Here is a 25,006-nt window from a genome sequence, read left to right as displayed (position 1 = left end):
TTTGGGGCATCCTCAAGCGGAAGGTGGAGGAGCGCAAAGTCTCGAATATCCGCCAGCTCCGTGATGTCGTCATGGAGGAGTGGAAAAGCATTCCAGTGGCAACCTGTGAAGCTCTGGTAAACTCCATGCCCAGGAGAGTTAAGGCAGTTCTGGGAAATAATGGTGGCCACACAAAATATTGACACTTCAGGAACTTTCACTAAGGGGTGTACTCACTTTTGTTGCCGGTGGTTTAGACATTAATGGCTGTATATTGAGTTATTTTGAGGGAAGAATACATTTACACTGTTATATAAGCTGCACACAGACTACTTTTCATTGTGTCAAAGTGTCATTTTGTCAGTGTTGTCCCATGAAAAGATATACTTAAATATCTGCAGAAATGTGAGGGGTGTACTCACTTTTGTGATACACTGTATATAGGAGTAGGAGTAGTATATATATATATATATATATAGTAGGAGAACTTGCACAATCAGTGGCTGACTAAATACTTTTTGGCCCCACTGTGTAATATATATGCGAGGAATATATATATATTACACAGTGGGGCCAAAAAGTATTTAGTCAGCCACTGATTGTGCAAGTTCTCCTACTTAGAAAGATGAGGGAGGTCTGTAATTTTCATCATAGGTACACATCAACTATGAGAGACAAAATGAGAAAAAAAAATCCAGGAAATCACATTGTAGGACTTTTAAAGAATTTATTTGTAAATTATGGTGGAAAATAAGTATTTGGTCACCCACAAACAAGCAAGATTTCTGGCTCTCACAGACCTGTAACTTCTTCTTTAAGAAGCTCTTCTGTCCTTCACTCGTTTCCTGTATTAATGGCACCTGTTTGACCTCGTTATCTGTATAAAAGACACCTGTCCACAGCCTCAAACAGTCAGACTCCAAACTCAACCATGGCCAAGACCAAAGAGCTGTTGAAGGACACCAGGAAGAAAATTGTAGACCTGCACCAGGCTGGGAAGAGTGAATCTACAATAGGCAAGCAGGTTGGTGTGAATAAATCAACTGTGGGAGCAATTGTAAGAAAATGGAAAACATACAAGACCATTGATAATCTCCCTCGATCTGGGGCCCCACGCAAGATCTCATCCCGTGGGGTCAAAATGATCATGAGAACGGTGAGCAAAAATCCCAGAACTACACGGAGGGACCTGATGAATGACCTGCAGAGAGCTGGGACCAAAGTAACAAAGGCTACCATCAGTAACACACTACGCCGAGAGGGACTCAAATCCTGCAGTGCCAGGCGTGTCCCCCTGCTTAAGCCAGTACATGTCCAGGCCCGTCTGAAGTTTGTCAGAGAGCATATGGATGATCCAGAAGAGGATTGGGAGAATATCATGTGGTCAGATGAAACCAAAATGGAACTTTTTGGTAAAAACTCGTGTTTGGAGGAAGAAGAATGCTGAGTTGCATCCCAAGAACACCATACCTACTGTGAAGCATGGGGGTGGAAACATCATGCTTTGGGGCTGTTTTTCTGCAAAGGGGACAGGACGACTGATCTGTGTTAAAGGAAGAATGAACGGGGCCATGTATCGTCAGATTTTAAGCCAGATCTGAGGTCAGCCCAGAATTACATGGGAGGAGCTTGTCATTGATCTCAAGGGAGCTGGGAGCACAGTCACCAAGAAAACCATTAGTAACACACTTCGCCGTAATGGATTGAGATCCTGCAGTGCCCGCAAAGTCCCTTTGCTCAAGAAAGCTCATGTACAGGCCCGTCTGAAGTTTGCCAATGAACACCTGAATGATTCAGAGAAAGCTTGGGAGAATGTGATATGGTCAGATGAGACCAAAATTGAGCTCTTTGGCATCAACTTCACTCGCCGTGTTTGGAGGCAGAGAAATGCCCAGTGGGGATGGTGTTCTTGGGGTCATATCCAGCATTTCTCTGCTCCCAGCTCCCTTGAGATCATTGACAAGCTCCTCCCGTGTAATTCTGGGCTGACCTCACCTTTCTCAGAATCATTCTTACCCCACCAGGTGAGATCTTGCATGGAGCTCCAGAGTGAGGGCGATTGACTGTGATCTTGTATTTCTTCCATTTTCGAATTATCGTGCCAACAGTGGTCTCTTTCTCACCAAGCTTCTTGCTGATGGTCTTGTAGCCCATTCCAGCCTTGTGCAGGTCTACAATCTTGTCCCTGACGTCCTTTGATAGCTCTTTGGTCTTGCCCATGGTGGTCGAGAGATTTGAACAGAAGAAACTGATTCTGTGACAGGAGTCTTTTATACAGGGACAGGACTAATTTGTGTGCCTTTTGTGCACATAACCGGTCTGTGGGGGTCAGAATTCTTGCTGGTTGGTAGGGGATGAAATACTTATTTCCCTTAATTAAATACAAATTAGTTTATAACTTTTATTTAATGTTTTTTTTCTGGATTTTTGGTTGATATTCTGTCTCTCTCTGTTAAAATAAACCTTCCATAAAATATATAGACTGTTCAAGTCTTTGTAAGGGGGTAAACTTACAAAATCAGCAGGGGATCAAATACTTATTTTCCTCACTGTATATGGGTCAAAGACGAGACGTAACTTTTTAGTGTCCCCACTTGATAAATAATATACAATTATATTAATATAAGTGGATATACCTTCAATCTACTTCATTTGTACATGTTTACTGAAACTTAAAGTAATTTTTACAGAAAATGTATGATTTTTGAAAAAATAACCCTTGAAACCCCCAAAATGTCATTCAGTGCAACGGTCCCCCTACCTCTTTAAGTAATATAACATTAAGAAAAAACTAATTAATCTTAAGTAAAACTTAAAATTTACTGCTTTGGCATAACTGTACTAATGTCATGTGTGACATATTAAATAATATTCAATCAGATGTGTTTTTTAATATTAATAATATTCAGGATACTTTCAGTCCCCATTTTCCCAATCTTCAGTTGTCATTCAGTACAACGTTAATAAAAAGCCTTATTTTAATATTTGATCAAGTTACTGCAGTCATGTGACCAATTATAACAACAAAAGAAGACACCTGGGGACCCTTCAGCACACACAAAGGTCAATGCATTTTAACATTATTTGATAAAAATGTCTTTTTACTGACACAGTACATTAAAGAACAAAACTGAGTGTCATTCAGTACAACACAGAAAAACGTAATATTACGGTTAATCTTGTAAACAAACAAGGTTATTAACATTTAAATGTGAATATGTGTAGAAATGTCTTTGAGCTAAGGTCAATGTTAGCTTTGGCTAACCACTGGGATAACTGTAAAATGTGCTAAAGTAAAATTTCTGTCATTCAGTACAACAACAGTCATTCAGCGCAACAGAATTTCGCTGTTGCACTAAATTGACAATGACATTGTTATACTGACTTTATAATGTTTTAAAATTATTTTTTAAAGCAAAATTGAAACAGAAATTCCTTTGTGTGGCCAAATCCACCTGATGAAATTTACTACCTTAAGTCTGATGTCAAAATCATAATCGCAGAACCAAAGCCATGTACAGCAAGAACCTCAAGGTTAACAACAAAAGATAAAATGTGACTTCAAATGGTTTTCACTGCTGAATGAATTTAGATTTACTGCAGCAACTTGCAGCACGTGTTATGACACAAATTCCACACTGTTCTGGTGCCTTACAAGTTGTTATGATGGCTTCATTAGCTATGTTTTAATATTAAAATGCTTTATGAATATATTGAAATTATATATATATATATACCATTTTTTCATGCTATGACAGGACTTCAAATGATCTTATGTTACATCACTTTTATGCAAGTTTCTTGTTTTATTTCAGAATAAAGTTTACGTTTTTGATTGCCTTACGTTTTTGTTTATTAGGATTTTAACGTCATGTTTTACACTTTCGGTTACATTCATGACAGGACACGGTACTTTATCTTCACACAAGGTTCATTAGCTTTATCAAACACAGTCATGGACAATTTAGTGTGTCCAATTCACCTCACTTGCATGTTTTTGGACTGTGGGAGGAAACCGGAGCTCCCGGAGTAAACCCATGCAGACACGGGGAGAACCTGCAAACTCATGATGTAGTAATATTATAACACATACTTGCCACTGGTGTGGCATAATTTCATTCTACTACTGCTACTTTAATCAATAAAGAACTTAAAAACAAATTAAGTCATGAATATTCTGATGTAACAGAATAATTTGGAGTATGTCATTCAGTGCAGCATAAAATCATCATACAGTGCAACAAAAACATTTGCTTAAAATAACTGTAATAAGTAATTATTATATATTTTTTTCATGTGAATGCAAGAGAATTCAGGCCTGCTTCATAGAAAACAGAGTTTGATTGGGTTTCAAATAGAATAGAATGTGTAGCAAAAACGTCTTGTATACAAATAAACAAAATCCCAAGACGCATTAGAGTACAAACAATGCACAGAAAATTTGAAACAGAGTAAGTACAGTTTGTTCTGAGGATTTAAATCTTTTGTAAGAGATATACTAAACTTATCAATTTGAAATGGCTAAGATTGTTCCTTGTGTGTGTATTTTTTCATAAATTAGTCGTTGCACTGAATGACATTTTTGTGCCCTTGTTGTGTGTCAACAACACTAAAATTATCAAATAAGCAAAATGCTGAGAAAAAAAATACATATTTACATAGGTGACACATTTGAGCACAATATTAAATGAAAAAATTATACAATTTAACCATTTTATTTTTTTGGTACTTGGAACACCCTATTCGTCTTTCACCCATATATATACAGTATATATATATATATATATATATATATATATATATATATATACATATATATATATATATATATATATATATATACATATATATATATATATATATATATATATATATACATATATATATATATATATATATATATATAATATATATATATATATATATATATATATATATATATATATATATATATATATATATATATATATACATACAGGGGTTGGACAAAATAACTGAAACACCTGTCATTTTAGTGTGGGAGGTTTCATGGCTAAATTGGACCAGTCTGGTGGCCAATCTTCATTAATTGCACATTGCACCAGTAAGAGCAGAGTGTGAAGGTTCAATTAGCAGGGTAAGAGCACAGTTTTGCTCAAAATATTGCAATGCACACAACATTATGGGTGACATACCAGAGTTCAAAAGAGGACAAATTGTTGGTGCACGTCTTGCTGGCGCATCTGTGACCAAGACAGCAAGTCTTTGTGATGTATCAAGAGCCACGGTATCCAGGGTAATGTCAGCATACCACCAAGAAGGACAAACCACATCCAACAGGATTAACTGTGGACGCAAGAGGAAGCTGTCTGAAAGGGATGTTCGGGTGCTAACCCGGATTGTATCCAAAAAACATAAAACCACGGCTGCCCAAATCACGGCAGAATTAAATGTGCACCTCAACTCTCCTGTTTCCACCAGAACTGTCCGTCGGGAGCTCCACAGGGTCAATATACACGGCCGGGCTGCTATAGCCAAACCTTTGGTCACTCGTGCCAATGCCAAACGTCGGTTTCAATGGTGCAAGGAGCGCAAATCTTGGGCTGTGGACAATGTGAAACATGTATTGTTCTCTGATGAGTCCACCTTTACTGTTTTCCCCACATCCGGGAGAGTTACGGTGTGGAGAAGCCCCAAAGAAGCGTACCACCCAGACTGTTGCATGCCCAGAGGGAAGCATGGGGGTGGATCAGTGATGGTTTGGGCTGCCATATCATGGCATTCCCTTGGCCCAATACTTGTGCTAGATGGGCGCGTCACTGCCAAGGACTACCGAACCATTCTGGAGGACCATGTGCATCCAATGGCGGTGCCGTGTATCAGGATGACAATGCACCAAAACACACAGCAAGACTGGTGAAAGATTGGTTTGATGAACATGAAAGTGAAGTTGAACATCTCCCATGGCCTGCACAGTCACCAGATCTAAATATTATTGAGCCAATTTGGGGTGTTTTGGAGAAGCGAGTCAGGAAACGTTTTCCTCCACCAGCATCACGTAGTGACCTGGCCACTATCCTGCAAGAAGAATGGCTTAAAATCCCTCTGACCACTGTGCAGGACTTGTATATGTCATTTCCAAGACGAATTGACGCTGTATTGGCCGCAAAAGGAGGCCCTACACCATACTAATAAATTATTGTGGTCTAAAACCAGGTGTTTCAGTTATTTTGTCCAACTCCTGTATGTATATATATATATATATATATATATATATATATATATATATATATATATATATATATATATATATATATATATATATATATATATATATACAGTGTATCACAAAAGTGAGTACACCCCTCACATTTCTGCAGATATTTAAGTATATCTTTTCATGGGACAACACTGACAAAATGACACTTTGACACAATGAAAAGTAGTCTGTGTGCAGCTTATATAACAGTGTAAATGTATTCTTCCCTCAAAATAACTCAATATACAGCCATTAATGTCTAAACCACCGGCAACAAAAGTGAGTACACCCCTAAGAGACTACACCCCTAAATGTCCAAATTGAGCACTGCTTGTCATTTTCCCTCCAACATGTCATGTGATTTGTTAGTGTTACTAGGTCTCAGGTGTGCATAGGGAGCAGGTGTGTTCAATTTAGTAGTACAGCTCTCACACTCTCTCATACTGGTCACTGAAAGTTCCAACTTGGCACCTCATGGCAAAGAACTCTCTGAGGATCTTAAAAGACGAATTGTTGCGCTACATGAAGATGGCCAAGGCTACAAGAAGATTGCCAACACCCTGAAACTGAGCTGCAGCACAGTGGCCAAGATCATCCAGCGTTTTAAAAGAGCAGGGTCCACTCAGAACAGACCTCGCGTTGGTCGTCCAAAGAAGCTGAGTGCACGTGCTCAGCGTCACATCCAACTGCTGTCTTTGAAAGATAGGCGCAGGAGTGCTGTCAGCATTGCTGCAGAGATTGAAAAGGTTGGGTGTCAGCCTGTCAGTGCTCAGACCATACGCCGCACACTACATCAAATTGGTCTGCATGGCTGTCACCCCAGAAGGAAGCCTCTTCTGAAGTCTCTACACAAGAAAGCCCACAAACAGTTTGCTGAAGACATGTCAACAAAGGACATGGATTACTGGAACCATGTCCTATGGTCTGATGAGACCAAGATTAATTTGTTTGGTTCAGATGGTCTCAAGCATGTGTGGCGGCAATCAGGTGAGGAGTACAAAGATAAGTGTGTCATGCCTACAGTCAAGCATGGTGGTGGGAATGCCATGGTCTGGGGCTGCATGGGTGCAGCAGGTGTTGGGGAGTTACATTTCATTGAGGGACACATGAACTCCAATATGTACTGTGAAATACTGAAGCAGAGCATGATCCCCTCTCTCCGGAAACTGGGTCGCAGGGCAGTGTTCCAGCATGATAATGACCCCAAACACACCTCTAAGACGACCACTGCTTTATTGAAGAGGCTGAGGGTAAAGGTGATGGACTGGCCAAGCATGTCTCCAGACCTAAACCCAATAGAACATCTTTGGGGCATCCTCAAGTGGAAGGTGGAGGAGTGCAAAGTCTCAAATATCCGCCAGCTCCGTGATGTCGTCATGGAGGAGTGGAAAAGCATTCCAGTGGCAACCTGTGAAGCTCTGGTAAACTCCATGCCCAGGAGAGTTAAGGCAGTTCTGGGAAATAATGGTGGCCACACAAAATATTGACACTTCAGGAACTTTCACTAATGGGTGTACTCACTTTTGTTGCCGGTGGTTTAGACATTAATGGCTGTATATTGAGTTATTTTGAGGGAAGAATAAATTGACACTGTTATATAAGCTGCACACAGACTACTTTTCATTGTGTCAAAGTGTCATTTTGTCAGTGTTGTCCCATGAAAAGATATACTTAAATATCTGCAGAAATGTGAGGGGTGTACTCACTTTTGTGATACACTGTATATATATATATATATATATATATATATATATATATATACAGTGTATCACAAAAGTGAGTACACCCCTCACATTTCTGCAGATATTTAAGTATATCTTTTCATGGGACAACACTGACAAAATGACACTTTGACACAATGAAAAGTAGTCTGTGTGCAGCTTATATAACAGTGTACATTTATTCTTCCCTCAAAATAACTCAATATACAGCCATTAATGTCTAAACCACCGGCAACAAAAGTGAGTACACCCCTAAGAGACTACACCCCTAAATGTCCAAATTGAGCACTGCTTGTCATTTTCCCTCCAAAATGTCATGTGATTTGTTAGTGTTACTAGGTCTCAGGTGTGCATAGGGAGCAGGTGTGTTCAATTTAGTAGTACAGCTCTCACACTCTCTCATACTGGTCACTGAAAGTTCCAACATGGCACCTCATGGCCAAGAACTCTCTGAGGATCTTAAAAGACAAATTGTTGCGCTACATGAAGATGGCCAAGGCTACAAGAAGATTGCCAACACCCTGAAACTGAGCTGCAGCACAGTGGCCAAGATCATCCAGCGTAAAAGAGCAGGTTCCACTCAGAACAGACCTCGCGTTGGTCGTCCAAAGAACCTGAGTACACGTGCTCAGCGTCACATCCAACTGCTGTCTTTGAAAGATAGGCGCAGGAGTGCTGTCAGCATTGCTGCAGAGATTGAAAAGGTGGGGGGTCAGCCTGTCAGTGCTCAGACCATACGCCGCACACTGCATCAGATTGGTCTGCATGGCTGTCACCCCAGAAGGAAGCCTCTTCTGAGGTCTCTACACAAGAAAGCCCGCAAACAGTTTGCTGAAGACATGTCAACAAAGGACATGGATTACTGGAACCATGTCCTATGGTCTGATGAGACCAAGATTAATTTGTTTGGTTCAGATGGTCTCAAGCATGTGTGGCGGCAATCAGGTGAGGAGTACAAAGATAAGTGTGTCATGCCTACAGTCAAGCATGGTGGTGGGAATGCCATGGTCTGGGGCTGCATGAGTGCAGCAGGTGTTGGGGAGTTACATTTCATTGAGGGACACATGAACTCCAATATGTACTGTGAAATACTGAAGCAGAGCATGATCCCCTCCCTCCGGAAACTGGGTCGCAGGGCAGTGTTCCAGCATGATAATGACCCCAAACACACCTCTAAGATGACCACTGCTTTATTGAAGAGGCTGAGGGTAAAGGTGATGTACTGGCCAAGCATGTCTCCAGACCTAAACCCAATAGAACATCTTTGGGGCATCCTCAAGCGGAAGGTGGAGGAGCGCAAAGTCTCGAATATCCGCCAGCTCCGTGATGTCGTCATGGAGGAGTGGAAAAGCATTCCAGTGGAAACCTGTGAAGCTCTGGTAAACTCCATGCCCAGGAGAGTTAAGGCAGTTCTTGGAAATAATGGTGGCCACACAAAATATTGACACTTCAGGAACTTTCACTTAGGGGTGTACTCACTTTTGTTGCCGGTGGTTTAGACATTAATGGCTGTATATTGAGTTATTTTGAGGGAAGAATAAATGTACACTGTTATATAAGCTGCACACAGACTACTTTTCATTGTGTCAAAGTGTCATTTTGTCAGTGTTGTCCCATGAAAAGATATACTTAAATATCTGCAGAAATGTGAGGGGTGTACTCACTTTTGTGATACACTGTATATATATAATATATATTTCCCCCAATCTTTATCCCCCTAATCTAGTTGTGTCCAGTTACCCTGAATGCGTCCTCTATACAGATTTGACCCTTCACCGCTGACTGAGGACGCCTCTGAACTGACATGCGCCCCCTCCGGTACGCACAGTCAGTACAGATAGTGCATTTTTCACCTGCACGAGTCGAGCTCATACACTTCATGCACGAGTCGAGGCACTGTGCACGGAGGGCCACACCCCCATCAGTCAGCCAGCAGGGGCCGCAGTCGCACCAGTTATGAGGACCTATGCTCCGACTTTCTTACCCCTAAGAACAAGAGCCAATCGTTATTCATACTGCCGCCCAGCCTAGTTGGAAAGGCAGAGCTGAGGTTCGTTACAATGTATTCGAATCCCCAACTCTGGTGAGCTAGCGTACTTTACCACTGCACCACCTGCTCGAACTCTTAACCAGAGCCCAAACCTATCAAAACCTGTGGGTGAGCTGGAGAGGAGACCATGCAAAAGAGTACATAGGAGCCTGGACTGTATGTAGAAATATTGCATTTAGGGTTGCACTTTGATGTCTAGCTCTGGGGTTCTCCAGATTTATCAAATATTATAGGAGAAGCGTGTTAGAATATGGGGATGTAATGAGCTTCTTCAAACAGGTCTTGTTAACAGGTCTATAAAATTAATAATGGCAAACAACAATTTGGGTAAGGCCCTTTTGTGTTTTAGCATAGCTGTGATTCCGCCCCACCTTCTTTTTTAACACGGACACAAAGTGGTCTGCACAGAGCCCTAACGTCAATCCTGTTTGTAATTTTGCATCAGCGGTAAAGTAATGGGGGTGGGGTGGGGGTTTAGCGCTCAGATGGCCCACCACGGCAACACTTCAGTTCCAATTTCAGACTGTGCTATCGACCTGGCCAGGCATCAAACCAGATGTTGTTAACTGGGCTTTATTGCTGCTAAAGTTCATAAAATACTGACAATACAGTCGAGTCACCTGCACTAGTGGTGGGAATTCAGAGTATGTCTTTTTATACATGCTACAGTTCTCTGTGGCACTGTGCCACTGGAAGAAGATTAAGCCACTGGTTTTGACTCCTCCTCAGCCAGTACAAAGGTGGCACAAGTGATAAGATAATCACAATATGGGAACTGGCAACGATTAGATTGGGAGAAATGTAGGGACAAACGTCCAAATAGTCATGTGTGTAATTTCCCTGTGTGTCCACTAGGGTATGCTGTAGTGTTCTTGTTATAGCATTACTGATTAGAGACATATGGCTCTCGTTTTACTACTCATGCTCATGCTTATAATGTGGTGCAGCTGTAAAACAAGTCAGCACACCAGAGCTGACATCTCGAGCTTTATTCCAGGTGTATCCAGATTATTTTTGTCACATCCTATCAAAATTCTTCATTTGTTAAACATCTGAACTAGTAGTTAAGGATTCTGTTCTTGATTCTCTCTTTCAGATTATCGACCCCAAGATGCCAAGGGAGGGCATGTTCCACAGGGGGGTACCAATACCTGTTCCTCCTCTGGAGGTGCTGAAGCTGGGCGAGCAGATGACCCAGGAGGCACGGGAGCATCTATTTCTGGTGCTGTTTTTTGACAACAAGAGGACTTGGTAAGTCCCATGCAAAATTAAATGAATGGCATGTGTATGTGTTCTGTTACAGCTGCAACAAAACAAAATGTGCTCATATGCAAGAATAAAGGTAGGTTTAAAACATACACATGTAAAGATCACTTAATAAAAAAAACAACAACGTATTATTAATGCTGAAATGTTAAAACATTTTAAGGAAATTGCACCTTTTTATTAATGATGAATTTCACATAGTGAGTGACAATCACCCCAGTAGCACAACTGGTTCAATCAAACAACAAATCATCACTGGACAGGGGTGCCACTTGAGACTTTACAGCATTCTGAATAATATTAAGCAAGGTCTGAGAGAAGCAAAAGTTGCTGGATGACCTGAGAACAGCAGGAACAACAGTTGCAAAATAAACAAGGAATGCAACTTTTGCCAGTAAAATTTACAACAGGGTCTTTTTAACTCCTGGGTCTTAGAGCCAAAAAAATAGGTTTCAGAGGGAATTAATAATGATTAAATCAACAAATTTTAACAGGCACAAACACGAAATAAACTTGTACACGAATGCCCTCCTTGTGGAGGCTTTACGTTACATCTTGTAAACCACAGTGGGACCAGATTGCCACCATTTTTTTATTAATTAAGCATTTTTTTTTGTGTTTCGTTTTGATTCATTGTTTGTGTTTTTATCATGGGTCACAAAATGTGGGTCATTTGAAAAAAAGTTTGAAAAACACTGATTTACAGGTTATCGGGCTTATATAAAAAGAACGAGAAAACACTTTGAAAATAGAATATTACTTTTGAGACCACTAGAAAATTTTAAATGTATCATATGTATAAATATCCAATATAAACGATAGAAAACATCAAATTTAATAAGGTTTTAATTCATTTTTTGTTACATCTTAAACATTAACACAGATAAAAATAGGTGTTTAGATGGGTGAAGATGCACTGTAGCTGTACAGTTACACATTACTCTGTTAGCATGTATTCTCCTCATTCACAATTTATTATCCATTGTTTGGCCAGGTTTGGTTGTGAGACATATAAGATGATGTTTTCTTCTAAACTTAAAAACCCACACAACCTTTTTTTTCCCCACACCAGGAAGGAAGTCTTTAACATGTTGGCTCAGACAGGTTATATGTTACCTGAAATTCTTTTATAATTATTAGCTTGCTTCATAAAAGATAAAAAGATCCTACGGAATATACAGGGAAAAATAGTTAACTAAATTAGTCATCAGACAAGAATCATTTATGGCATCGAGCAGACGCTTTTATTCAAATTATTACTGACATATTGTCAAATATCAATCAAATTGTTTTAACAGTCTAGTTTTATCATGTTTTTACATAACCACACGATTGAATATTTCCAGCGCACTTTTAATGTTATTTACAGAATTGTTTTTCTATTGAGCTCATTAATATCATCATTAATATATATTAATTATAAGAGCTTTATTCCAGGTGTATCGGGATTATTTTAGTCACTTCTATTAAAAAGATAGCTAGCTAGATAGATGTCCTTGGACTGTGGGAGGAACCCGGAGCTCCCGGAGGAAACCCACTCAGACACGGGGAGAACATGCAAACTCCACACAGAAAAGACCCAGATCGCTCCACCTGGTAATCCAACCCAGGACCTTCTTGCTGTGAGGCAACAGTGCACTGAGTTGATGTGTATATATATATATATATATATATATATATATATATATATATATATATATATATATATATATATATATACAGTGTATCACAAAAGTGAGTACACCCCTCACATTTCTGCAGATATTTAAGTATATCTTTTCATGGGACAACACTGACAAAATGACACTTTGACACAATGAAAAGTAGTCTGTGTGCAGCTTATATAACAGTGTAAATTTAATCTTCCCTCAAAATAACTCAATATACAGCCATTAATGTCTAAACCACCGGCAACAAAAGTGAGTACACCCCTTAGTGAAAGTTCCTGAAGTGTCAATATTTTGTGTGGCCACCATTATTTCCCAGAACTGCCTTAACTCTCCTGGGCATGGAGTTTACCAGAGCTTCACAGGTTGCCACTGGAATGCTTTTTCACTCCTCCATGACGACATCACGGAGCTGGCGGATATTCGAGACTTTGCGCTCCTCCACCTTCCGCTTGAGGATGCCCCAAAGATGTTCTATTGGGTTGAGGTCTGGAGACATGCTTGGCCAGTCCATCACCTTTACCCTCAGCCTCTTCAATAAAGCAGTGGTTGTCTTAGAGGTGTGTTTGGGGTCATTATCATGTTGGAACACTGCCCTGCGACCCAGTTTCCGGAGGGAGGGGATCATGCTCTGCTTCAGTATTTCACAGTACATATTGGAGTTCATGTGTCCCTCAATGAAATGTAACTCCCCAACACCTGCTGCACTCATGCAGCCCCAGACCATGGCATTCCCACCACCATGCTTGACTGTAGGCATGACACACTTATCTTTGTACTCCTCACCTGATTGCCGCCACACATGCTTGAGACCATCTGAACCAAACAAATTAATCTTGGTCTCATCAGACCATAGGACATGGTTCCAGTAATCCATGTCCTTTGTTGACATGTCTTCAGCAAACTGTTTGCGGGCTTTCTTGTGTAGAGACTTCAGAAAAGGCTTCCTTCTGGGGTGACAGCCATGCAGACCAATTTGATGTAGTGTGCGGCGTATGGTCTGAGCACTGACAGGCTGACCCCCCACCTTTTCAATCTCTGCAGCAATGCTGACAGCACTCCTGCGCCTATCTTTCAAAGACAGCAGTTGGATGTGACGCTGAGCATGTGCACTCAGCTTCTTTGGACGACCAACGCGAGGTCTGTTCTGAGTGGACCCTGCTCTTTTAAAACGCTGGATGATCTTGGCCACTGTGCTGCAGCTCAGTTTCAGGGTGTTGGCAATCTTCTTGTAGCCTTGGCCATCTTCATGTAGCGCAACAATTCGTCTTTTAAGATCCTCAGAGAGTTCTTTGCCATGAGGTGCCATGTTGGAACTTTCAGTGACCAGTATGAAAGAGTGTGAGAGCTGTACTACTAAATTGAACACACCTGCTCCCTATGCACACCTGAGACCTAGTAACACTAACAAATCACATGACATTTTGGAGGGAAAATGACAAGCAGTGCTCGATTTGGACATTTAGGGGTGTAGTCTCTTAGGGGTGTACTCACTTTTGTTGCCGGTGGTTTAGACATTAATGGCTGTATATTGAGTTATTTTGAGGGAAGAATAAATTTACACTGTTATATAAGCTGCACAGAGACTACTTTTCATTGTGTCAAAGTGTCATTTTGTCAGTGTTGTCCCATGAAAAGATATACTTAAATATCTGCAGAAATGTGAGGGGTGTACTCACTTTTGTGATACACTGTATATATATATATATGTATATATGTATGTAGGTAGGTAGGTAGGTAGGTAGGTAGGTAAAAAAAACCACAAAACTTTATTTGATTAATTAATTTCTAATTTTATTGTTCTCTATTTATAATAAAGATGTATTTATAAGCAAACCTTTGCACATGACAGCATTAAAAAGAGCAGGGAACTCAAGTTTAGCACACTGTTACATTTTTGAACACTTCATTTATTGCATAATTAAACAAAACCCTGTTTCTCATCCATGCATTTCAGTAAATTCGAAATAAGTCACAAAGCAGAGCATTTTATTTTATGACTCAGACTCAGTTTGGAAACACTAAGCTACCTCTGATTCTTACATTAGGCTTTATACTGATACAAAAAAAAATAAAAGTGTGTGGGCATACCATCACCACTAACTTTTCCACATCTCTGTAGGTAAATAACCAAGTGTTTTTAACCAGCAGAATTACTTAGTTGACACGTTCAATAAAGTACAGAAATGTTGGCTGCCTATTAATCTATAAGTAAAGGCAGCTCTGTTAGGTCTATAATGTTAATGTTACCTTGTGTTTTGTGATCTTTACTGATAAGGTACTCTTGTTAAATACATCTATTAAAGCTGTTTTTTATCTGTCAGTTTTCTAGACCCATAAAATTTGGTGGGGAAAATAATTAAAAGTAAAATGAATTGTAATGTAACACAACAAGGGATTTAGTGTGTTAGTTTCACAGATGTTTTATCACTAGCATAAAAATTCAATCGTTTATTTCTAGATCTTTGTAGTAAAAACCACAATGAAAGCAACTCGATGTAATACACATTTAAAACTCTTTCGGCCGCTTTTAAATCCTTTCAACAGATTTTTGCTTTTTATGTCATTTTAACTCATTCTTTCCAGCATTTCTATTTTTATTCTCTCTAATAAAAAAAATATAGCAGATTCTTTTTGAGTTATTCAGATTTAGAAATATGTTGTAGTTTCCTGTGTTTTGTATTTTTGTGTTGCAGTTTTTTTTCTTTTTGTAATTAAGTCTTTCTTTTTAGTAAATCAGTGGTATATGGAAAATTGGGCCCATTAAACCAAGGGAAATTAAAGCAAGTTATCTGTTCTACATTGGTCTGTGTACTTAAGTGAAAACTATATATATATATATATATATATATATATATATATACAGTGTATCACAAAAGTGAGTACACCCCTCACATTTCTGCAGATATTTAAGTATATCTTTTCATGGGACAACACTGACAAAATGACACTTTGACACAATGAAAAGTAGTCTGTGTGCAGCTTATATAACAGTCTAAATTTATTCTTCCCTCAAAATAACTCAATATACAGCCATTAATGTCTAAACCACCGGCAACAAAAGTGAGTACACCCCTAAGAGACTACACCCCTAAATGTCCAAATTGAGCACTGCTTGTCATTTTCCCTCCAAAATGTCATGTGATTTGTTAGTGTTACTAGGTCTCAGGTGTGCATAGGGAGCAGGTGTGTTCAATTTAGTAGTACAGCTCTCACACTCTCTCATACTGGTCACTGAAAGTTCCAACATGGCACCTCATGGCAAAGAACTCTCTGAGGATCTTAAAAGACGAATTGTTGCGCTACATGAAGATGGCCAAGGCTACAAGAAGATTGCCAACACCCTAAAACTGAGCTGCAGCACAGTGGCCAAGATCATCCAGCGTTTTAAAAGAGCAGGGTCCACTCAGAACAGACCTCGCGTTGGTCGTTCAAAGAAGCTGAGTGCACGTGCTCAGCATCACATCCAACTGCTGTCTTTGAAAGATAGGCGCAGGAGTGCTGTCAGCATTGCTGCAGAGATTGAAAAGGTGGGGGGTCAGCCTGTCAGTGCTCAGACCATACGCCGCACACTACATCAAATTGGTCTGCATGGCTGTCACCCCAGAAGGAAGCCTCTTCTGAAGTCTCTACACAAGAAAGCCTGCAAACAGTTTGCTGAAGACATGTCAACAAAGGACATGGATTACTGGAACCATGTCCTATGGTCTGATGAGACCAAGATTAATTTGTTTGGTTCAGATGGTCTCAAGCATGTGTGGCGGCAATCAGGTGAGGAGTACAAAGATAAGTGTGTCATGCCTACAGTCAAGCATGGTGGTGGGAATGCCATGGTCTGGGGCTGCATGAGTGCAGCAGGTGTTGGGGAGTTACATTTCATTGAGGGACACATGAACTCCAATATGTACTGTGAAATACTGAAGCAGAGCATGATCCCCTCCCTCCGGAAACTGGGTCGCAGGGCAGTGTTCCAGCATGATAATGACCCCAAACACACCTCTAAGACGACCACTGCTTTATTGAAGAGGCTGAGGGTAAAGGTGATGGACTGGCCAAGCATGTCTCCAGACCTAAACCCAATAGAACATCTTTGGGGCATCCTCAAGCGGAAGGTGGAGGAGCGCAAAGTCTCGAATATCCGCCAGCTCCGTGATGTCGTCATGGAGGAGTGGAAAAGCATTCCAGTGGCAACCTGTGAAGCTCTGGTAAACTCCATGCCCAGGAGAGTTAAGGCAGTTCTGGGAAATAATGGTGGCCACACAAAATATTGACACTTCAGGAACTTTCACTAAGGGGTGTACTCACTTTTGTTGCCGGTGGTTTAGACATTAATGGCTGTATATTGAGTTATTTTGAGGGAAGAATAAATTTACACTGTTATATAAGCTGCACACAGATTACTTTTCATTGTGTCAAAGTGTCATTTTGTCAGTGTTGTCCCATGAAAAGATATACTTAAATATCTGCAGAAATGTGAGGGGTGTACTCACTTTTGTGATACACTGTATATATACAGTGTATCACAAAAGTGAGTACACCCCTCACATTTCTGCAAATATTTCATTATATCTTTTCATGGGACAACACTATAGACATGAAACTTGGATATAACTTAGAGTAGTCAGTGTACAACTTGTATAGCAGTGTAGATTTACTGTCTTCTGAAAATAACTCAACACACAGCCATTAATGTCTAAATGGCTGGCAACATAAGTGAGTACACCCCACAGTGAACATGTCCAAATTGTGCCCAAAGTGTCAATATTTTGTGTGACCACCATTATTATCCAGCACTGCCTTAACCCTCCTGGGCATGGAATTCACCAGAGCTGCACAGGTTGCTACTGGAATCCTCTTCCACTCCTCCATGATGACATCACGGAGCTGGTGGATGTTAGACACCTTGAACTCCTCCACCTTCCACTTGAGGATGCGCCACAGGTGCTCAATTGGGTTTAGTCCATCACCTTTACCTTCAGCTTCCTCAGCAAGGCAGTTGTCATCTTGGAGGTTGTGTTTGGGGTCGTTATCCTGTTGGAAAACTGCCATGAGGCCCAGTTTTCGAAGGGAGGGGATCATGCTCTGTTTCAGAATGTCACAGTACATGTTGGAATTCATGTTTCCCTCAATGAACTGCAGCTCCCCAGTGCCAGCAACACTCATGCAGCCCCAGACCATGATGCTACCACCACCATGCTTGACTGTAGGCAAGATACAGTTGTCTTGGTACTTCTCACCAGGGCGCCGCCACACATGCTGGACACCATCTGAGCCAAACAAGTTTATCTTGGTCTCGTCAGACCACAGGGCATTCCAGTAATCCATGTTCTTGGACTGATTGTCTTCAGCAAACTGTTTGCTGGCTTTCTTGTGCGTCAGCTTCCTTCTGGGATGACGACCATGCAGACTGAGTTGATGCAGTGTGCGGCGTATGGTCTGAGCACTGACAGGCTGACCTCCCACGTCTTCAACCTCTGCAGCAATGCTGGCAGCACTCATGTGTCTATTTTTTAAAGCCAACCTCTGGATATGACGCCGAACACGTGGACTCAACTTCTTTGGTCGACCCTGGCGAAGCCTGTTCTGAGTGGAACCTGTCCTGGAAAACCGCTGTATGACCTTGGCCACCATGCTGTAGCTCAGTTTCAGGGTGTTAGCAATCTTCTTATAGCCCAGGCCATCTTTGTGGAGAGCAACAATTCTATTTCTCACATCCTCAGAGAGTTCTTTGCCATGAGGTGCCATGTTGAATATCCAGTGGCCAGTATGAGAGAATTGTACCCAAAACACCAAATTTAACAGCCCTGCTCCCCATTTACACCTGGGACCTTGACACATGACACCAGGGAGGGACAACGACACATTTGGGCACAATTTGGACATGTTCACTGTGGGGTGTACTCACTTATGTTGCCAGCTATTTAGACATTAATGGCTGTGTGTTGAGTTATTTTCAGAAGACAGTAAATCTACACTGCTATACAAGCTGTACACTGACTACTCTAAGTTATATCCAAGTTTCATGTCTATAGCGTTGTCCCATGAAAAGATATAATTAAATATTTGCAGAAATGTGAGGGGTGTACTCACTTTTGTGATACACTGTATATACAGGTCCTTCTCAAAAAATTAGCATATTGTGATAAAGTTCATTATTTTCCATAATGTAATGATAAAAATTAAACTTTCATATATTTTAGATTCATTGCACACCAACTGAAATATTTCAGGTCTTTTATTGTTTTAATACTGATGATTTTGGCATACAGCTCATGAAAACCCAAAATTCCTATCTCAAAAAATTAGCATATTTCATCCGACCAATAAAAGAAAAGTGTTTTTAATACAAAAAAAGTCAACCTTCAAATAATTATGTTCAGTTATGCACTCAATACTTGGTCGGGAATCCTTTTGCAGAAATGACTGCTTCAATGCGGCGTGGCATGGAGGCAATCAGCCTGTGGCACTGCTGAGGTGTTATGGAGGCCCAGGATGCTTCGATAGCGGCCTTAAGCTCATCCAGAGTGTTGGGTCTTGTGTCTCTCAACTTTCTCTTCACAATATCCCACAGATTCTCTATGGGGTTCAGGTCAGGAGAGTTGGCAGGCCAATTGAGCACAGTAATACCATGGTCAGTAAACCATTCACCAGTGGTTTTGGCACTGTGAGCAGGTGCCAGGTCGTGCTGAAAAATGAAATCTTCATCTCCATAAAGCTTTTCAGCAGATGGAAGCATGAAGTGCTCCAAAATCTCCTGATAGCTAGCTGCATTGACCCTGCCCTTGATAAAACACAGTGGACCAACACCAGCAGCTGACATGGCACCCCAGACCATCACTGACTGTGGGTACTTGACACTGGACTTCAGGCATTTTGGCATTTCCTTCTCCCCAGTCTTCCTCCAGACTCTGGCACCTTGATTTCCGAAAACAGTACTTTGGACCACTGAGCAACAGTCCAGTGCTGCTTGTCTGTAGCCCAGGTCAGGCGCTTCTGCCGCTGTTTCTGGTTCAAAAGTGGCTTGACCTGGGGAATGCGGCACCTGTAGCCCATTTCCTGCACACGCCTGTGCACGGTGGCTCTGGATGTTTCTACTCCAGACTCAGTCCACTGCTTCCGCAGGTCCCCCAAGGTCTGGAATCGGCCCTTCTCCACAATCTTCCTCAGGGTCCGGTCACCTCTTCTCGTTGTGCAGCGTTTTCTGCCACACTTTTTCCTTCCCACAGACTTCCCACTGAGGTGCCTTGATACAGCACTCTGGGAACAGCCTATTCGTTTAGAAATTTCTTTCTGTGTCTTACCCTCTTGCTTGAGGGTGTCAATGATGGCCTTCTGGACAGCAGTCAGGTCGGCAGTCTTACCCATGATTGCAGTTTTGAGTAATGAACCAGGCTGGGAGTTTTTAAAAGCCTCAGGAATCTTTTGCAGGTGTTTAGAGTTAATTCGTTGATTCAGATGATTAGGTTAATAGCTCGTTTAGAGAACCTTTTCATGATATGCTAATTTTTTGAGATAGGAATTTTGGGTTTTCATGAGCTGTATGCCAAAATCATCAGTATTAAAACAATAAAAGACCTGAAATATTTCAGTTGGTGTGCAATGAATCTAAAATATATGAAAGTTTAATTTTTATCATTACATTATGGAAAATAATGAACTTTATCACAATATGCTAATTTTTTGAGAAGGACCTGTATATAATATAGACAGACAGACAGACAGACAGACAGACAGACAGACAGACAGACAGACAGATAGAATTCTAAATTAACACATATATTTATATATATATATATATACTGTGTATATATATACTGTATATGTATATATACTGTATGTATATATATAATTATATTAAAATATATCAAATTATATAAATGATAGATAGATAGATAGATAGATAGATAGATAGATAGATAGATAGATAGATAGATAGATAGATAGATATAGATATATACCATGCATATTATGAGTGTATATATATTTAAATTAAATTCATTATATTAAAAAAGCAATATTCAGATTGAAAAGCAGTATTTTACATTGTGTACTTTTGTATTTAGATAAAGGTAAAACTTTGATCTATAAAATGTTTAATAAAATATCTAACCTGAGACAAAACTGAAACAAACCAGAATTTTTAAATTTAAAATTTTAACTGGTGTAAAAATGCATTTATAATTATGTTTTCTTAATTGAGCTTTAATATATATGTTATGATTGTTTTATTTATATTATTTATTTGACCCATTGTACATTTCTTCATGTTTTTCACATCTGTCTGTTTATCTTTTGACACCAGTTATCTGTTTTATTTCTATTCTGAAAATCTGTGTAGCAGTTTAAATGTTGTCCATTTGCCTGCCTTTTTTATAAAGTTATGAAGATGAACACAAGTGTTAATAAAAGGTTTTTTTTTTATTCAGTAACAACAAAAATCTCAAACCTGCAGGATGTAAATGTCTCTAATACAGGTCCTTCTCAAAAAATTAGCATATTGTGATAAAGTTCATTATTTTCCATAATGTAATGATAAAAATTAAACTTTCATATATTTTAGATTCATTGCACACCAACTGAAATATTTCAGGTCTTTTATTGTTTTAATACTGATGATTTTGGCATACAGCTCATGAAAACCCAAAATTCCTATCTCAAAAAATTAGCATATCATGAAAAGGTTCTCTAAACGAGCTATTAACCTAATCATCTGAATCAACGAATTAACTCTAAACACCTGCAAAAGATTCCTGAGGCTTTTAAAAACTCCCAGCCTGGTTCATTACTCAAATCTGCAATCATGGGTAAGACTGCCGACCTGACTGCTGTCCAGAAGGCCATCATTGACACCCTCAAGCAAGAGGGTAAGACACAGAAAGAAATTTCTGAACGAATAGGCTGTTCCCAGAGTGCTGTATCAAGGCACCTCAGTGGGAAGTCTGTGGGAAGGAAAAAGTGTGGCAGAAAACGCTGCACAACGAGAAGAGGTGACCGGACCCTGAGGAAGATTGTGGAGAAGGGCCGATTCCAGACCTTGGGGGACCTGCGGAAGCAGTGGACTGAGTCTGGAGTAGAAACCTCCAGAGCCACCGTGCACAGGCGTGTGCAGGAAATGGGCTACAGGTGCCGCATTCCCCAGGTCAAGCCACTTTTGAACCAGAAACAGCGGCAGAAGCGCCTGACCTGGGCTACAGAGAAGCAGCACTGGACTGTTGCTCAGTGATCCAAAGTACTGTTTTCGGAAATCAAGGTGCCAGAGTCTGGAGGAAGACTGGGGAGAAGGAAATGCCAAAATGCCTGAAGTCCAGTGTCAAGTACCCACAGTCAGTGATGGTCTGGGGTGCCATGTCAGCTGCTGGTGTTGGTCCACTGTGTTTTATCAAGGGCAGGGTCAATGCAGCTAGCTATCAGGAGATTTTGGAGCACTTCATGCTTCCATCTGCTGAAAAGCTTTATGGAGATGAAGATTTCATTTTTCAGCACGACCTGGCACCTGCTCACAGTGCCAAAACCACTGGTGAATGGTTTACTGACCATGGTATTACTGTGCTCAATTGGCCTGCCAACTCTCCTGACCTGAACCCCATAGAGAATCTGTGGGATATTGTGAAGAGAAAGTTGAGAGACACAAGACCCAACACTCTGGATGAGCTTAAGGCCGCTATCGAAGCATCCTGGGCCTCCATAACACCTCAGCAGTGCCACAGGCTGATTGCCTCCATGCCACGCCGCATTGAAGCAGTCATTTCTGCAAAAGGATTCCCGACCAAGTATTGAGTGCATAACTGAACATAATTATTTGAAGGTTGACTTTTTTTGTATTAAAAACACTTTTCTTTTATTGGTCGGATGAAATATGCTAATTTTTTGAGATAGGAATTTTGGGTTTTCATGAGCTGTATGCCAAAATCATCAGTATTAAAACAATAAAAGACCTGAAATATTTCAGTTGGTGTGCAATGAATCTAAAATATATGAAAGTTTAATTTTTATCATTACATTATGGAAAATAATGAACTTTATCACAATATGCTAATTTTTTGAGAAGGACCTGTATGTTAAAATTTTTTGTACATGCTTATGTGAAAATTTGCACACCCCTGGTCAAATGTCATGTTATTTGATATTTGATTTTCTACAGGGAACAAAATTCTGCGTGTCATGCAAAAGTTACATAGGCAAATTAAATATGCCTTATGTTTAATTCAGTAAATAACTTTTTTACAAGAACTGACATGACATATTATGTACATGTAAAATATAAACATGTAATATCTGGATGGTGAAACCAAAATGTTTAATTTAAAAAAGGTTTTTATTCCATTTTCCTATAAATGTTTTATTTTTTTTAATTGCGTCTTGGTTGTTGACCCTAATGCTATTTGATTCAGAAACATTATAAATGTCATGTTAATAAACAGCATTATAGAATAAAATGTGTTACATAAATTGTATATTTAATTCAGTTCATGCTATTTACAGCTTTTCTCATTGACTATTGCATTTACTAATTATATTAGCATGAAATGTTATAAAATATGACAATTACTGAGGAATAAAAACGTTGTATCAGCTGATTAATTTCTTTAACTGAGCATGTGCTCTTGGCTAAACATCAGCATTAGGTCTTTCTGGTAGCTGACGGCAGCATTTAATTTTTTCTCAGAATTTTAGGTCTAGTGCACATCCTGTTAAAAAAGAACAAAGAGCAGTAAATAGGGCAGAGGAAACTAGCACGACACAAAGTGCTGAAAAATCTAAAGCAAAATAGAGCAGTGGAGGACTGTCAAAAGCACTGTGTACGGTAAGAGCACAGTGTGTGCACGTTTGTGTGTGTTTAACCCTGTTTAACCCCGTTCTACCGTGTTTGTGTGTGCAGGCAGTGGTTGCCACGCTCAAAGCTCGTCCCGCTGGGCGTGGATCAGGAGTTGGATAAGGAGAAGATGCTGGAAGGCAGGAAGTCCAACATCAGAAAGTCGGTGCAGGTGGCGTATTCTCGTGCCATGCAGCATCGCAACAAAGTGCAGGGTGATCCCAGCAGTGATACGAGCGATAGTGACTGAAACACACACACACACAAGCATGCATGTACACCTGATGTGAATAACAGTTTACGTTGATGGATGGCACATGGACTTTAACACACACACAATAAGCAGTCTGTTCACCTGTGCCTGGTTGCACCAACAGGTCTTAAATCACGACTCAAATGAAATTTTAAAGACACTCCTAATAACAAACACATGCATTTACTTGGCTTAACAACTCATTATCAAAATGATTCATTCCTGATTCACTTCAAATGATTCTTCATTGTTCCCTATGACTTAATTATTACTTGTTACTGGAGTACTGACATGGCTTCAATTTCTCGATCATTTAAATTTGCAGACAGTTCTCCTGTTAATAATTTCTTTATATAACAGGGTACTTAAATAATATCACTTATTTTATACCGTAATTTTATGGACTGCACATCCCATGTCTGGAAGGACTACAATTACAGTGTCCTTTTACTTTTTTATAAACCACGTTGTAGAAATGTTCATATGGAAACCACATTTGTTATATGTAAGAAGAGTGTTTTATAGTATACAGACACTCCAGGACGTGCTGTTTGTGCTGTTTTCCTACAAACCAAACCTGGCAGAGTTTAAAACACAGAACAATAAATTATGATTGACTGTAAAAGAATAAAACCCTCGGGATTGGATCATGTGTGTCTACATAGGTTAGATCCAGCCTACATGTTGTGTATAATTATGTATTATTAATTTTTAATTGGCACAGTGTTAGTCATTACATTTCATATAATATATATATTTTTTCTATTTTATTTATGCATTTTCTCCCAATTTAGCGTAGTCAATTTGTCTTCCGCTGCAGGACGATCCCTGATTGCAGTCGAGGTGGGGTATATTGCTGCTCACGCCTCCAACCCGTTTGCAGCCCTTAGCGGAACCCTTTTTCACCCATGCATTCTGCACAGGCACCTCTCTATCTGCTAATCAGGGTCCTTACACAGCGTTTGAAGACCCCACCCACATAATCCGGTCATCCCGCCCTAGCAGAAACATGTCTGCTG

At 40.0% G+C, this 25,006-nt stretch overlaps 1 protein-coding gene across 1 annotated transcript in view; it reads left to right on the top strand.

The window, feature by feature from the left end:
- The window catches only part of brpf1 (bromodomain and PHD finger containing, 1), an 85,268-nt gene extending 60,558 nt beyond the window's left edge, over nt 1-24,710 (top strand). Inside the window, exons 17-18 of the mRNA XM_062999165.1 lie at nt 11,085-11,239; nt 23,801-24,710. Of these exons, the coding sequence (XP_062855235.1) occupies nt 11,085-11,239; nt 23,801-23,984 (339 nt within the window). The 3' untranslated portion in view covers nt 23,985-24,710. The remainder of the gene's footprint in view (nt 1-11,084; nt 11,240-23,800) is intronic.
- The last annotated feature ends 296 nt before the right edge of the window (nt 24,711-25,006 follow it).

The sequence above is a fragment of the Trichomycterus rosablanca genome, chromosome 7 (genome assembly GCF_030014385.1).
Source record: "Trichomycterus rosablanca isolate fTriRos1 chromosome 7, fTriRos1.hap1, whole genome shotgun sequence".
NCBI classification, from domain to species: Eukaryota; Metazoa; Chordata; class Actinopteri; order Siluriformes; family Trichomycteridae; genus Trichomycterus; species Trichomycterus rosablanca.
The sequence above is the reverse complement of the archived record's forward strand: the minus strand, read 5'-3'. Positions and strand labels throughout refer to the sequence as shown.